Source organism: Grammomys surdaster, unplaced genomic scaffold (assembly GCF_004785775.1).
Source record: "Grammomys surdaster isolate TR1022 unplaced genomic scaffold, NIH_TR_1.0 140, whole genome shotgun sequence".
NCBI lineage: Eukaryota > Metazoa > Chordata > Mammalia > Rodentia > Muridae > Grammomys > Grammomys surdaster.
This window is the reverse complement of record NW_021604598.1, coordinates 1,034,660-1,050,510: the sequence shown is the minus strand read 5'-3', so window position 1 is coordinate 1,050,510 and position 15,851 is coordinate 1,034,660. Positions and strand designations below refer to the sequence as shown.

The 15,851-nt window shown below is 36.4% G+C and overlaps 1 protein-coding gene across 1 annotated transcript; it reads right to left on the bottom strand.

The window, feature by feature from the left end:
- Positions 1 to 1,656: 1,656 nt before the first annotated feature.
- LOC114618229 (olfactory receptor 7E24-like) lies at positions 1,657 to 4,599 on the bottom strand. The gene is made up of 2 exons (XM_028763924.1): positions 4,433 to 4,599; positions 1,657 to 2,599 (listed from the first exon to the last, which is right to left on the bottom strand). Exon 2 carries the CDS (start codon positions 2,590 to 2,592, stop codon positions 1,657 to 1,659), a length of 936 nt encoding a protein of 311 aa, XP_028619757.1. The 5' UTR covers positions 2,593 to 2,599; positions 4,433 to 4,599.
- Between the last annotated feature and the right edge of the window lie 11,252 nt (positions 4,600 to 15,851).

Below are 15,851 nucleotides of genomic sequence, written 5' to 3'. Positions count from 1 at the left end.
ACCAAACCAAACCAAACCAAACCAAACCAAACCAAACCAAACCAAACTGACATGAAAGTGTACAAATGAAGGAGGATTCTTATACTAGAGTGACAAGGAAATAAAAATGCATACAGATTGATCTCAGTAGGAAAAAACACTTCAATCTCTAATGCATAGTCTACAATCTGTAAAGAGATGCCACAAATGCAAACATGATCCCAGACTTCTTGACCTAAGAACTATAGCAATTTACACACAATTTCTGTTCATGTATATTAAATAAACCTAATGTGCCACATATAAAATAGGGAACACAAGTAGAAAACTTGATGATAGATGATAGATAGATAGACAGACAGACAGTCAGACAGATGCTGATCTATAGAATAGAGCTCTTGAGCTCAGGGTTTGGAAATAAGCAACATACTTCATAATTGTTAATGTTGTAGATACTGCTTTATCATAATCCTCATTTTCATAATCACACTAAAATTATTGAGAGAGATTTTCTGTTCCCCTATATGAGATGCTTATAGACATATACTCAGTAATAGGTTAAAGTATGCTTTGACTAAGATACCTAGGATAGCCACATCAACTACTACCTAAAACTTAACAAGTCCTATACCTTTAATTTCGCAGATGATAAACCTATCCTATTCAGTGCTCAGTGTTTGTCTTGATGATGAAGAAACAATGCTTCTGAAATGTTTTATCCTTACCTCCCTGGGTCTGACTGATTTTCATTATGTCTCTCATGGCAAAAAGTCAAGCAATACAATTCAAGTGCACATATGCTGAAATATCCTGACCAAACTCTCAAGACTTCTTTTTTTTTATTACTGACATGAGAAGATAGGAACATTAAAAAAAAAAAAAGAAAAGAAAAAAGAGGAGACAGACCCTGGAATGGAGCCTAGTATAATTAGATGAGTTCAACTTTGGTGTTAGAGACACTGGATGATTACTCTGCATAATATTTGAAGTTCAATGTATACTGCTTAGAAATAGTCAACTTTACATACTGTAGTTGATTGAGGGAAGGAGAGAGAGAAAAATGTGAAAGAAGGAGGACCACATAAAAGAATTAGAGGAGGATAAAACGAATAAACAAATGTCCACAAAAGTGCTGGATCCTTTCTCTACTCAGAAGTAAACTCAATACAAAAAATTATATAAATTATGTTAATTTCTTTTCATTTCTCTTCAGCTTCAGCTGGTTTTATAGTGTAAGGTGTTCATAGGAAAAACAAATGGCTGTGATAATTTCCAGGGTCTTGGTTTGGTCACATTCATAATCTTCAGCAAACTTCACTATCATTTACTCCTTAAATTTAGTTGACAGTTGAAACTGGATTTTTTGGAAATTTAAAAACAAATAAATTTGATTCGGTGTGTGGCACACACTGTAATTATAGCACTCAAGAGCTAGAGGCACATACAGAAGTTCCAGTTCTGCCTGTCTTATATAGAGAGAAACCTTGCCTCAAAAAGTTAAGTAAATAGACATTGTCACTCTGGTAAAGCACCATTGCCTTGTGGATAAATAAAAATAAATTGAATTCATCAAGCATTAGAAAAATCATGGAACCACTGAAGCAGTACACATAATTCTAGGTAGTTAGTTTTCAAAACTTTCTTCTAACATATCAGTTGATTCCATGGGACCTGTGATTAAACAGTACAAAAGTGGAGCCTTTTTAGGGAATCACTAATGTCCCGATTCCTCAGACTGTAGATGAAAGGATTGAGCATGGGAGTAACCACAGTGTACATTAATGAGACCATCACATTGTTTCCAGAAGAATGAGACAAAAGTGACCCAAAATACTCTCCAAGCCCTGTTCCATAAAATAAGCATACCACTGCGAGGTGAGACCCGCAGGTAGAGAAAGCTTTATACCTTCCACTTGAAGAGGAGATTCTCAGAATAGAAGAAATGATTTTAAAGTATGAGATAAGGATCCCTGATAAGGGAAAAATACCAAGTATGACACCAATAACATACATGAGTATGTTATTATTAAATGTGTTGTTGCAGCCTAAATTTAGAAGTTGAGAAGGGTGACAGAAGAAATTAGCAATTGCCACATCTTTGAAACACTTAAGTTGTAAGGCAACCAAATTGTGTATCAGGGATTCAAAAAGACTAGCTACAAAAGACATTAAAACTAAGAAGCCACAGCGACAAGGATTCATAATTATTGCATAGTGCAGTGGGTGACAGATAGCCACAAACCTGTCATATGCCATCACAGCTAGAAGCATACTATCCATACATGCAAAAATGATAAAAAGAGACATCTGAATCAGACAGTCCACATAGGATATGGCTGGACTGTGGATTTGAAGCTCTGCAACCATGTTTGGGACTGTTGTAGAAATGAAGCCAATGTCAGCCAAGGACAGAACGGAGAGGAAGAAGTACATAGGAGTGTGGAGGCGAGAGAATGAGCTAACAGTCAGGATGATGAGCAGGTTCCCGAGGACTGATACCAGGTACATGGATAGGAACAGCCCACATAGAATGGGCTGCAGTTCTGGATCATCAGATACTCTCAGAAGATAAAATTGTGAAACATGTGTTATGTTTTTCATTTTTATTTTCATCACTACCCTTTTAGAAAGAAAAGAAATAATTGCAAAATAAATAAATCAAATATAAAACCACTCTGAATTCTGAACAATTTGAATGCAAATACTCTCATTTAAGGTTCTCCATACAAGTACAGAAGTATTTTTGGTTTCCACAAAGGCAGTCTTTGAAGTATTTCATTACTGTTTTGTGTGTTATTCACTTCCTTAGGTAGACAAATAATTTTTCTGCATGCATAGGAGCCTGGTTAGAAGACATCTTATATATCTCAAGAGTTGGAAGCACTATATGAACCCTAAATTATTTGATACGGTCATATCATCAGTGTATGCTGGAAAAATCCATGCCTGGGAGACTGAGGCAGAGGAAAATCTAGAAGGCCTATTATTTTAGAAATGGAGGAGGGAGGATACATTGTGAGTGGACATAAACATAAAAGTGTTTTAGGGAGTGGACATCATCAAAGTTCATGCTATGCTTAAGAGATAATTATTAAATCCAATATAGTGGACAAAAAATACACTATAACAAGATTTTAAATTGGTATCTAATTGTCAGAATAACAGAAACAGTTTGAGACAGTATGGTTATATAGAAAGTGATTCTTTCTCAAAAATTAACTTCATAATTTATACTTTTAAACACTCGTGTGTGCCAGTTACCCCAAAGAATTAAGCATTATTCTAACTTACCTCTTAGGTGGATGAGTTTTAAATTATTTAATATATAACTTATAGGTTTGGCTTTAATCATTTTCAATTTTTCATAAAAGTGGTTAAATAGTTGATAGTAAGTGTATGATATCTGTGACAACAAATGTTGCATTGATATTCACTGTTCCTGGTTAATTAAGAAATGTAAACTGTATGAAATACCTTTGGAAATTAAAAAAAATATAGGTTTATTTGTATCACAAAAGATAATATACCACTCATTTTTTGAAAACTCAATCCTGTATTTTGTGTTAGCATTGTAGTATTTTTCTGAACTAAGACCTGTGATTGATATTTAAAATCCTTAGAATAAAGGGAAGCCACCAAACCAAAGTTTAAAACTTCTTATTTCTAACTAATATATTTTATACATACCTTAACTGGTGTGTAGAGGATTGTCTACCTTCCTCTTTATCTGCATTTAGGAAAACAGATCTGATTATTTTGTCAAGTCATAGTGTGTGGATGTGAAAAAATAAACAACACAAAGTATATAAACTAATTTAAGCCCCATCAAAGAACATGTGCAAAATATAAATGGATAAAAGGTAATTTAAAGTACAAATAATGTCAGTTTCCTCATATACAGGACATACATTATTAATACCTACTTTGTATGGTCCATATATATATATATATATATATATATATATATATATATATATATGTTTTTAATGTATTTTAGGAGAATGACAATCAGTACTCAGTCCCATTAATAAATACATTTAACTGAATTTTTGTACATCAATATATACAGAATATTGTTAACATTAATTCAAATTTCAGAAGTCATATTTTAGGTCTTCAAAATGTGTTAGTTCAGGTGAACATATTACTGTGAGTTTGCATATTTATGTCCATATAATGTGCTATCATTACTGCTACTAATACTAAACAATGTTTATGGAACATTTTCTAAATGTCAGAAAATATGAAAGACTATTTCTCACTCTGATCAAGTATGAATACAAGAATTTAAAATATGGACATTCCTTTACAGGCTACTGATTTTGATATACCCATGTAACATAGAGCCAGAGTTGGTGGAAATGAAATTGAATAAGATGTCTTATACCTCAATTAAAGTGACATAGATCTCATAATAAAATAGATTCTATCAGTATTATTCCCTACTATCTACCCAAATTGTCAGGTTTAAAAGCTTGTGTAAAATCCTTTTCATATCTACCATCTCTCAGCACTTACTCAAGCTACTTTCCTTCTGTGTCATGAAGAGACAATACAGATTCAAGCATTATCATTCCTACTGTCAGATGAAGGCTGTTTTCTGTCCCCAGGATAGATATAAATAGTCAGATATAAATAACAGGCTGGTTATTGACCATTCAATGGCCTTAGAGGTTCAGTGCAGGAACTCATAATTACACACTCATGGGATGAGATTGTACTAGTCCCTACAGAATTCATATTAATTGTAGAACAAGAGAAAGTGAATATTCACAGTATGACTGTGGGCTCTCTCTCTATAGGTTAAACTACTATGTATAAACTCCTTTTTGTAGTTCCATGTAAACTCTAACTACCTTCATTTAATTAATTTGATACAAATCTGTGACTTAGTAATTTATACTACAAAGAAAAAGATTTCCTAATTCTAGGCCAGACTAGGTAGAACGGTTATTTCCAATCAAGTGGCACTTATGTATGGCGACAATATATCTTAAAGTGTTTATTATCATAAACATATGTATACACTTTAATGATATCAAATTCATTCACATTGCTGTGAAAGAATCAACGTGGTACATCTGAAACTTTCCATTTTTCCAACACAGAAAGAAATATTAACAAAGTAATTTTCATATTGCTGTTTCAATTTTGAAGTGAAAAAAAAAGTTCAAGTTATACATTTATTGTGTTAAAAGGTAGGACTTATTAGCCTACACTTATGCTCCATCCATATTTATTCAAATTATATTGAAAATGATGTTTCATGTTTTGAGGTGACACTGTGCTAGCAGAGAGTCTGCTCAGTACCCTTTTGACAACTATTTTCTCAAGCCATAAGTAAAGATTTTCAGGCTGTCATTTATAAACTCACCATCTTCATAGCTAAAATTATGTTAATTATTGTTGAATTGGTTTGCAAAACCACATGATTTCATGATAATAATGGAACAAATTTTCTACTGAACCTTCCCATAACCAACACAAAACTACTAAATCAAGTTTTATTTATAAACTAATATAGTTTATACAGTTATTTGTCTAGGATAGTGGACCTGTGGGTTATAGTTCTAAATTCTATGAGATTATAAGCAGACTAGGAGTGTACAGGGAGAGATCCATGGTTCCAGAGACATAAGTAGCAGAGGATGCCCTTGTCTGACATCAATGGGAGGGGAGGTCCTTGGTCATGTTGAGGTTTGATATTCCAGCATAGGGAGATACTGGAGAGATGGGGTATCCAGGAATTTCTGTGATGGGAGAACTGGGTTCTGATGTTGCCATATATTATTGGTTTCTGTTGCTTATGTTCTTGCACTTGCCTTTTGCCATCTGATTATCTCTGGTGTTAACTGGCCATGCTGTTTCTGACTGGAGCTTGTCCCTCCTGTTAGCCTGTAAACCTGTAATTCTGGATGTATCAGAACCCCTGGGTGTTTGAGCTGTTACTGGGGTTTAGGCTGTGTGGGTTGGGATCCAGAGCAGAGACTCTGACCCAGGTACAGGTCCAAGCATGAAGGAGCATGAGTTTCTGGCTGGGCAGTGTATCTGCATCCTGGGTTCTGAGGGTTTCTGTTTCACCAGGTATTGGGGCAGAGTTTGGGGACTCATCTGTGATCCTGGATGTATCAGAGTACCTGGGTGGTCAAGCTGCAACTGGGGTATGGGCTGAGTTTGTTGGGATCCAGAGCAGAGGTTCTGCTCCCAGCACAGGTCCAAACCAGAATGAGTGCAGGTCTCTGGCTCGGCCATAAAAATCTTTAAAAGAAAAAAATGAACCTTTTCTTGGTGAATTTTTTCCTTTTATCAGTATAGACTCTTCTCTCTCCTTAGAGAAAGCCACAGTGCAACTGGTGCTGTGATAATTTTGTTGAGAGCAATCAGAATTTTCACACCTTTATCCAAAAATGAATATAATAACAGTTCCTAGGTTGCCAGAACATAATGACAATTTCAAGCTATACAGGGCACATGAGATTAATGCCTAAGAAAGACCAATTGTTCTGTCAAGTTTTCATGTTTCCTGAACTTCCAAGGGAGCATTCAAAGAAACACAGAGTCCTGATGCTTCAGTGCCTGAAAGAATGCCATCGATCTCTTAGAAACTGGCAAGCACATTGTGCTCCAGGCGCCATGGACTCTAATCTGAAATCCCTGTGGATTATGCCTCTCATAGCAGTTAAACCAGGCCAGTTCTATGGTTCCCTGAAATTCTGTATCTCTTCTGATTAATTTTTTATTTTAATTCTATTTTGTTAAATATTAGAATATCTACATCAGTTTGCTTCTTGGGTTTATTTGCTTGGAAAATCTTTTCCAACCATTTATTCTCAGGTAATGTCTATCTTTGTTGTCTTTCATGTATGTAGCAGAAGGATGGATCCTGCTTTTATATTTATTCTGTTAGCCTGTTTCTTTTTATTAGAAAATTGAGTCCATTGATACTGAAAGATATTAATAACTAATGATTGTTATTTCCTGTTATTTTGTTGTTATTGTTGGTGGTGGTGGTAGTGGTGTGTGAGGCTGTAGAAATCCTGGGGTGTTTGGCCATGCCCCCAGAACCCAGAGACCTAACAGGTAGTCTCCATTTCACCCATATAGTGAGCCACATAAGGCACAGATAGAGGGTGGGGCTAATAGGTCTCTGCCTCAAGATTTACATATTAATGAATTACCTAAAGGCTGGGGCGTAGATATCTAAATTTTCATCTCTATAGCCCCCTCCTCTCCCCCCCTTCCCCAATATAATGGAGCCCCTCCTGGCATTTTGTGGGAGAGCATGACCATTCAGATACATCATCGTGGTCAATAAAACTTCTATATCTTGGATTCCACGTGTCTCCTGGAACTCTGGACTCTCTTTATGTAAGTGGGAAACTCCCACGGGGAAAGCCTCCCCCGCCCTCCTGGAGCTCCCTGCTCCAGCGGTCCGTAGGGCACGGGGTCTACAGCTGTAGCCCGTGCACCCGAGCCCTCGCAGGCTGCCCCTGTCCTTGTTCTGGGGACTCAGCAGCGGCCGCCAGGTGCGCTGGGTCCCTGTGCCCCTGTTCCTGGACCTTGGCGCCACCCGTGCGGGCTCTTTGGGTCCCGCTCTGGGGACAGTCGCAGCAAGATCAAACCATCAGCTGGGACCACCATAGCGCTCGGGAGACCTGAGCCGCGGCTCTGAGGACTGCCTCAGCCATGGCGCACAGGCGCGACCCGCCCCACGCCCCGTGCGAGTTTTGAATCACAGTGGTGGTGCTGGTACTGGTGTGTGTACTTCCCTACTTTTGGTTTTGCTGACATGAGATTATTTATTGTCTATGCTTTTATGGATGTAGCTAACTTTTAGTTGGAATTTTCCTTCAAGTAACTTTGATAGGGTTGAATTTGTGAATGGATATTGTTTCAATTTCACTTTGTCATGAAATATCTTGTGTTTTTCCTTCTATAATTATTGAAAATTTTGCTGCATATAGTATTTTGGGTTGACATCTGTGATATCTTAGAAACTATAAGACATTTGCCCAGGCCCTTCTGGTTTTTAGTGTTGCCATTGAGAAGTCAGATGTAATGCTAATAGGTCTGCCTTCATATGTTACTTAGCCTTTTTCCCTTGCAGCTTTTAATATTCTTTCTTTGTTCTGTATATTTATTGTTTCGATTATTATGTGTCATAGAAACTTTCTTTTCTGATCCAATTTATTTGGTAGTCTGTAAGCTTCTTGTATCTTTACAGATATGTTCTTCTTTACTTAAGCTTTTATGATTTCATTATATATTTTTACTGATTTTTTGAGCTTAGAATCTTTCTTTATTCCTATTAGTCTTTTTCATAGTGTCCAAGATTTTATGGATGTTTTGCATTAGGAATTTTCTAGATTCAACATTTTCTTTGACCAATGAATCAGTTTCTTCTATCATGTCTTCAGTGCCTAAGATTCATTCTTTGATCTTTTGTATTCTTTTCATGTCTGCAGATCATGATCACTTACCTAGATTTTCCATTTCCAGAATTCCCTCAGTTTGTGCGTTCTTTGTTGCTTCTAGTTCCATTTTCAGGTCTTGAACAGTTTCCTTCTTCTAGTTTGTTTGTTTGGTTTTCTTGGATTTCTGACATTATTTAAGGGATTTATTGATTTCTTATATTTTTTGTTTATCTTCTCTATTCCTTCAAGAATTACTTTAATCATTTTTCTCCTTAAGGACTTTTATCACCTTCATAAAGTTGATTTTAAGGTCATTTTCTTGTGCTTCAGCTGTGTTAGACTATTTAGGTCATGCTGTTGTAGAATAGCTGGGCTCTAGTGGTGCCATATCTCCTTGGCTTTTGTTAATTTTGTTCTTACACTGATATTTAGTTGTCTAGATTTGGGATGAATATAGATCTAGGTGCTGATGTCTGAGTTTGTCTCTGTTGGATGGATATTTTATTCCTTGGTTTCTGTTTCTGTTTTGGTATTCTGGTCTTGTGACCTGAATTTCTTGTACATGATATGACCTCTGATGGAGTAGGTGGCTTCTGCCCACGTTGGGGCTATACTTCTGGGGGCTAGGTTGACCTTTGCTGTAGCAGATGGTCACTGAATGAGCTGGGGTAGGATAATGTGATAATGAGGAGAGTGGGGGTTGTGTTTTCTTTATTGCTTCAATTTTCATCTTCATGTCTTAAATAGTTTCCTTCGCCTATTTTGTTTATTTGGTTGGTCGCTTTCATTGATTGTTTGACTTTTCTTAGATTTTTTGACACTGGATGAGTAAAGGAGGTCCACTGTTAGGCTGTCTATCTGTGGATCTGGCAGCAAATGTAGTATATGATTCAGCAGAGAGTCTCTGCCTGATCTCATGTATTTATATTTCTGGCTTGGTTGGCCTGTAAGTGTTCTTCAAACTGCTGTGGCCTATACCAGTTCTTCTGACTGACATATATTGCATCTCTTCTTCTGACTGGCATGGCCTACTCCTGGGCAACAGAAGTCTGCCTGAGTTGGGGACCAACACACAAGGGCTAGAAGGGACAGCAGTGGAGCAGAATGAGGGATAAGGGAGTAGGTCTTTGAGAACCAAATCCTGAGAGTGGGGCATTTCCTTGGGCAGGTGGGTCACTCACCTGTTTTTCTGACTAGCATGATCTAAACCTGGGAAGCAGAAGTCTCTTCAATTTGTTGCTAGTGAGAAAGCAGTGGGAAGAAACTGTGGTAGGATTGGATGGGATGGGCTATGGAATGGATATTTGGGAACAGAATCCAAAAATCTAAGGAGTCAGAGAGTTCCAGAGGCAGATGGGTCACTCACCTATTCTTTGGGCTGACATGGCATCCTTCTGGACAAAGAAAGTCCCTTCTAGTTGGGGTTGGGCAAGCAAAAGCGGGAAAGTATGACTGAAGTATATTTGAGTACTTTTTAAGCTCCTTCGAATTCCTTCAAAATTGTGTGTGTAAATGAGTATTTTTTCTGAAATAATCAGACAGTGATTTAATGTGAAAATTAATTACATGCCTCTCTGGTTCTTAGAATTCTAATTTTATTTATTTGAGTGAACAATCTATGTATAGAAGAGTTTTTCACAGTAAGAGTATTATTGTAAGTATATACACATCAATGGTAAATACAGCATTTATAAATACCTGCTATAAGTACAAAGATAGCTGGATATAGTCGATCACACCTATGTGACTTTACATTTTGGTATAAAGTCAGGATGAATGTGATTTTAAGGATAACACAGGCTATAATACACTCAAGGATCCAAGGATGGTAAGCTAAATAGATAAGGTTCTGCCTCAAGAACACACTGAAAACTACAAAGATATTCCCTGAAAAAAAAATTTAAATTTTATAATATATAAACCTCATAGTCAGAATATACCCACAGTTATCTGTAGAACATTTCACCCAAACACAAAAGAATATACTTCTCAGCATCCCATGGAACATTCTTCAAAATTAATCACATAGTAGTCATAAAGCAAGTCTCAGTAGATACAAGAAAATTGAAATAGCCCCCGTATCCAATTAGAATATCATAGATTAAAGCTGGATTTCACAACAACAAAAACAAAAGAAAGCCTGAAGACTCATGTAAACAAAGCATCTTTTTTTTTTTTGAAGGACTACTGGGCCAAAGCAGAAATAAATAGACAAATTTAAGATGCTTTAGAATTCAAGGAAAATAAATGTACAGCATACCCAAACTTATGGGACATGGTACACTAAATAAGGGCAATGGTGCTAAAAGGAAAGTTCATAGTACTATGGTGAGGCTTCTCTGGTGACTAGTTGGAGGCCTGGGACGGGGGAAGATACAGGGAGACTATGGGGTGACCATAGCTTATATTCATACCGGAGGAGGATATAGAGTCTGAAGTGGCCAAATCTTATAGCTAGGTAGGACTTCAGAGAAGGGAGGAGGACATAAATCCACACACAAAACCTTCAATGCCAAATTTGTCTTATCTGCAAGATATGAAGGGGTAAAGAGAGAGCACAGACTGTGGAATGTTGTACAGATGACTGCACTATCTTGAGTCCCATCCCATGTGAGAGAGCCAATTCTTAACACTATTAATGATATTCTGCCATGCTTTGAGACAGAGCCTAGCATAATCGTCTCCTGAGATGTTTCACTCAGCTACAGATGGAGGCAGATGTAATGATTCACAGTCAAACATCAGGGAGAGCTCAGGGATTCTGTGGAGGAGTGGGAGATAGAATTGAGCAACCTGGAGGGGTCATGGACACCACAAAAAGACCTATAGAATCAACTAAAGTGGGACCATGGAGGCTCACAGAGATTGGGTTACCAACCAAGGAGCATCAGGGGTGACCCTAGATCTCCTACACATTTGTAGCAAATGTATAGCTTGGTCTTCATGTGAGCTCCATAACAGGTGGAGGAGAGCCTCTGTCAGTATCTATTCCTTGCCATTGGTTCCTCTTCCCCCTACCTGGACTTCTTGGTTGGACCTCAGTTGTGAGGAATGTGTATAGTCCTGCTGGAACTAGATGTTTCAGGGTGTGGTGGTACCTAGGGGTGTATCCCTTTCTCTGAGGAGGAGGTGAGGTGGTAATGGAGGAAGGGATTTGTAAGATTGATGGTGGGAGAAGAGGAGAAAGGGAGGCTGTGATCAAGATGTAAAATTAGTAAAACAGAAAAAAAAAGTAATTGAAGAGAGCTCATAAAAGCAACTTAACGGCATATCTGGAATATTTAGAACAAAAAGAAGCAAATCCACCAAAGTGAAGTAGAAGGTAGGAAAAAAATCAAATAGTGGGCTGAAATGAATACAATAGAGAGAAAAAGAATAATATGAAGAATCAATGAAACAAAGATTGAGAAAGTTAAAAAGATAGACAAATCCTTAGCCAAACCAACTAAAAGGCGGAGAGATAATATTAACAAAATTAACAAAGTCAGAAATGGAAAAAGGGGATATAATAAGAGACACTGAAGAAATCCAAAGAATAATTAGGTCTTCCTTCAAAAACTTGTACTCCACAAAATTGGAAAACCTATAACAAACAGAAAGTTTTCTTGATAGATAACACTTACCAAAGTTGAATCAAGATCAGGTAAACAATTTAAATAGATCTATAACCTTCTCTCCCCCACTCCCCACCAAATAGAACCAACCATTAAAATCTCCCAAACAAAAATAAAGTCAAAGGCCAGATGATATTAGTGTATAATTATACCAGACTTTTGAAGAGGGCTTAATGGCAGTACTTCTCAAATTATTCCACAAAATAGGAACAGAAGGAACATTGTCAAACATTTTTTATGATGCCACAGCCATCCTGATATCCAAACCACACAAAAATTTATCACTGAATGATAATTTATAGACCAATTTCCTCCATGAACCTTGATGCAAAGATATGCATTAAAATACTCAGAAACTGAACCCAAGAAGACATCAAAAAGATAATTAACCATGGCTTTGATGCAAGGTTGGTTAAACATATGAATATCTGTCAATGTAATCCATTATATAAACCAACTGAAACAAAGAAAGGTCATGAACACCTCATTAGATACTAAGATATAAAGGATATAATGGACATACCTAAACATAATAAAGGCAATATATATAGCAAGTCTATAGTCAACATCAAATTAAATGGAGAGAAACTCAAAACAATTCCACTAAAATTATGAACAAGACAAGGCTGTCTACTCTTTCCAAATCTATTAAATATAGTACTTGAAGTTCTAGCTAAAGCAATAACTAAAAGAGATCAAAGGAATACAAATTGGAAAGGAAGAAATCAAAGCATCACTATTGGCAGATGATATGATAGTATATATAAGCAACCTCAAAAATTCTACTAAGGAATTTCTACAGGTGATAAACACCTTCAGTTATGTGGATGGATACAAGATAAACTTAAAAAAATCAGTAGCTGTCTTATATACAAATGATAAATGGGCTGAGAAAAATCAGGAAAATAATACCTTTCTCAATAGCCACAAATAATTTAAAATATCTTGATGTACCTCTTACTAAGCAAGTGAAAGACTTGGATGACAAAATTCATGTCTATAAAGAAAGAAATTGAGGAAGATTTCAGAAGATAGAAAGATTGTCTATGCTCATGTATCAGTAGGATTAACATAGTGAAAATGGCCAACATCTGACAGATTGCTAATATCTAAAAGTTACAAAGAACTCAAAAAGTTAGACTCCAACAACTCAGATAACTAAATTTAAAAATAGGGTACAGAGCTTAGTAGAGAATTCTAAACAGAGGACTATTGAGTGGATGAAAAGCATTTAAATAAATGTTGAAAGTCCTTAGTCATCAGGGAAGTGCAATTCAAAACAACTCTGAGGTTCAATCTTACACCAGTCAGAATAACTAAGATCAAACACTCAAGAGATGCTGGGGAGTATGTGGAGCATTTCTGGTGGGAGCACAAACTCTGGTGGGTGCCAGAGCAACTAGATAGAATAACTTTTCCAGTGAGATTTAAGGCAAGCAGGCAGTAAGCAAAGCTTTTTTGTCCTATTGGTATATTTTTGTTTTTGTTTTGTTTTTGCTTTTCTGTTTTTTTGTACATTAGCATAATATGCTAACCAGATTCAAGGTGCATTTTCCATCTGATCAAGAAAAAAAATCTCTCACAGTTCTCAGTAGCTTGTGTTTTAGTTGATTCTAGATTTAGTACAGTCAAATTCCAAGATGAACCATCAAAAGTCCACCTTTTGTCAACATGATACATAATTGAATTTCTTGATATTATATTTAAGTTTATATGAAATCAATAGCAGGTCATAGTTCCACCTTACATGGCATAGATATTCCATATACTACCATCAATGCATTATATATTTTATTATAGACGGAAATATATGAGGAGAAATTCTTAATCTTTTAGTATCTCACACACAATCAAAATAACCATTTTTATCTCGATAAACACCATTTTACATGACAAATAAGGAAAGAAAATGTAACTATTGGCTCAATGTATGTATTAATACACACAAACATGTTCTTAATAGATAGTATAGATATCACTCATGACCATTGCATTCCTCAGTTTTGAAACTGACCATATGGCCATACCTGGTATTTATAATTAATGTCTACTACCAGTTCTTTATTTCCTCACTCCGGGCAAGGACCTCAGCATTATTTGGTTTGTTCTCTGAAAAAATGACCCATACCTTCAATTCTGAAGGTTCTGAGCTTTTTTTAATCTGCCTGCATCAGGTTTTTGGTAGTTTTTCACTATCTTCAATTAAGATCTAATAATACCAATAGGTGTGTCAAAGAATATCCTGCACTCCAGATCTAGTCTTTCTTATTTCCTTTGCAGTGAAGTAATCTGTTACTTAACAGTCTGCATCAGTAGCCACTCATAACACTATTATTCCTTTAATAGCTTGTTGATGTAAAAGTACTGGACACCCAAATTGGTCAGGATGAAACCTGAGTTTTTAGTTCAATGGAATGTTTATTGTGTCTCCAGGGAGGACTACTCATTTTTTGAAATCAAATGTTTAGACCAATAGAGAAAAAAAATTATTAGAACAAGACGCATTGTTTTTCCTGGGTCACACACAGTGTTAGTGAGTAGAATCACTCCCATTTCCACTGTTGGATTTCTGGGCCAGTAAATTGTGACTATATGAGAAACAGTACTATATATTGAATGCTGATTCAAAGTGTATACTGTCTTCTGAACAATCCTTCCCTGGCTTTCCAGAATAAGTCTATGTAGTGGGCACCATAACTCTGTCTTCAAAAAACCACTCCACTATTATATCTTTCTAGCTACTTCAAAGTGGTGGAGTACATGTCAATACTAGTGGCTTCTGTGAGCATGTTGCACCTCTATGCCCGTGAAATGAGTTTTTTGATCAGAAACTATACTGTGTAAAATACCATAATAGCGAGTAAGACTTTAAGACAGTAGATGGTAGTTTTGACGTATGAATTTTGTTCAGGATAGGAAATCCTTAAGCAGAATAGTTATCTATTCCAGTAAGGAGAATGAATTGTCTTTTCAATGAAAGAAGTTGTTCAATGTAGCTTGCCACTAGGTCATGGGCTGATCACCTCAAGAAGTAGAGTCATGTTGCAGCTCAGGGTTGTGTTCCATTGTTGATTATCACTCAGCAATTTAATTCAATAGATGGTGCCCCATCTTGGCACAAGAACTCACTTTTAAAAGTTAATTGGAGATTCTTGAATGGAATAAACATTCCCTTTAAGATTAGGAGATCAGGGAGAGTTGATTTCTCAGCCAAACTGAGTCATGTGGTTCCTCTCCAAGCCACCCAGGTTTGGAAATAGCTAGAAGCACAAGCTTCCAGAGTGGCTCCTGGTCCCTGATGACCTTAGTTCATCCAGCCTTTCATACCGTTCCAACCAGAACTTCAGTTAAGACCTGAAATTTGTAAGCAAACAGAAACCAGATAACAAGTGCTAAAGCCAGATTTCTTAAATTTGACCAATTTTTCTAATTTTCCTACCCCTCCCCACCTTTGCCCCAATTCAGCAGGAAGTTGTGGAGATTCATTATCCTGATTCCTTGGGTTTGGGTGTATGATTATGGTTATTTGTAAAATTATAGATAGGTTGTCATTTTCAGGGATAATTTGAAACTGGTTGTAATTTTGTACAGGCAGGAAACTAAACTGAGAACTTAGACTCAGGGATTTCTGTCTTTTCTTCCCACTTCTCAATTAATTTTTCTTAGGTAAAGGGAAGGGGGATGAAAAGAAACAAGGGGGGACAGGGTAATATTATAACAAATTAGATATATGAGAATGGATTACTAAATTTACTCTTGAGGAAAATATTTTATAGGCATAATATTACATTGGTAGAAATCTTTACATTTTGATGCAGAATTGAATTTATATTTTTTTACATTT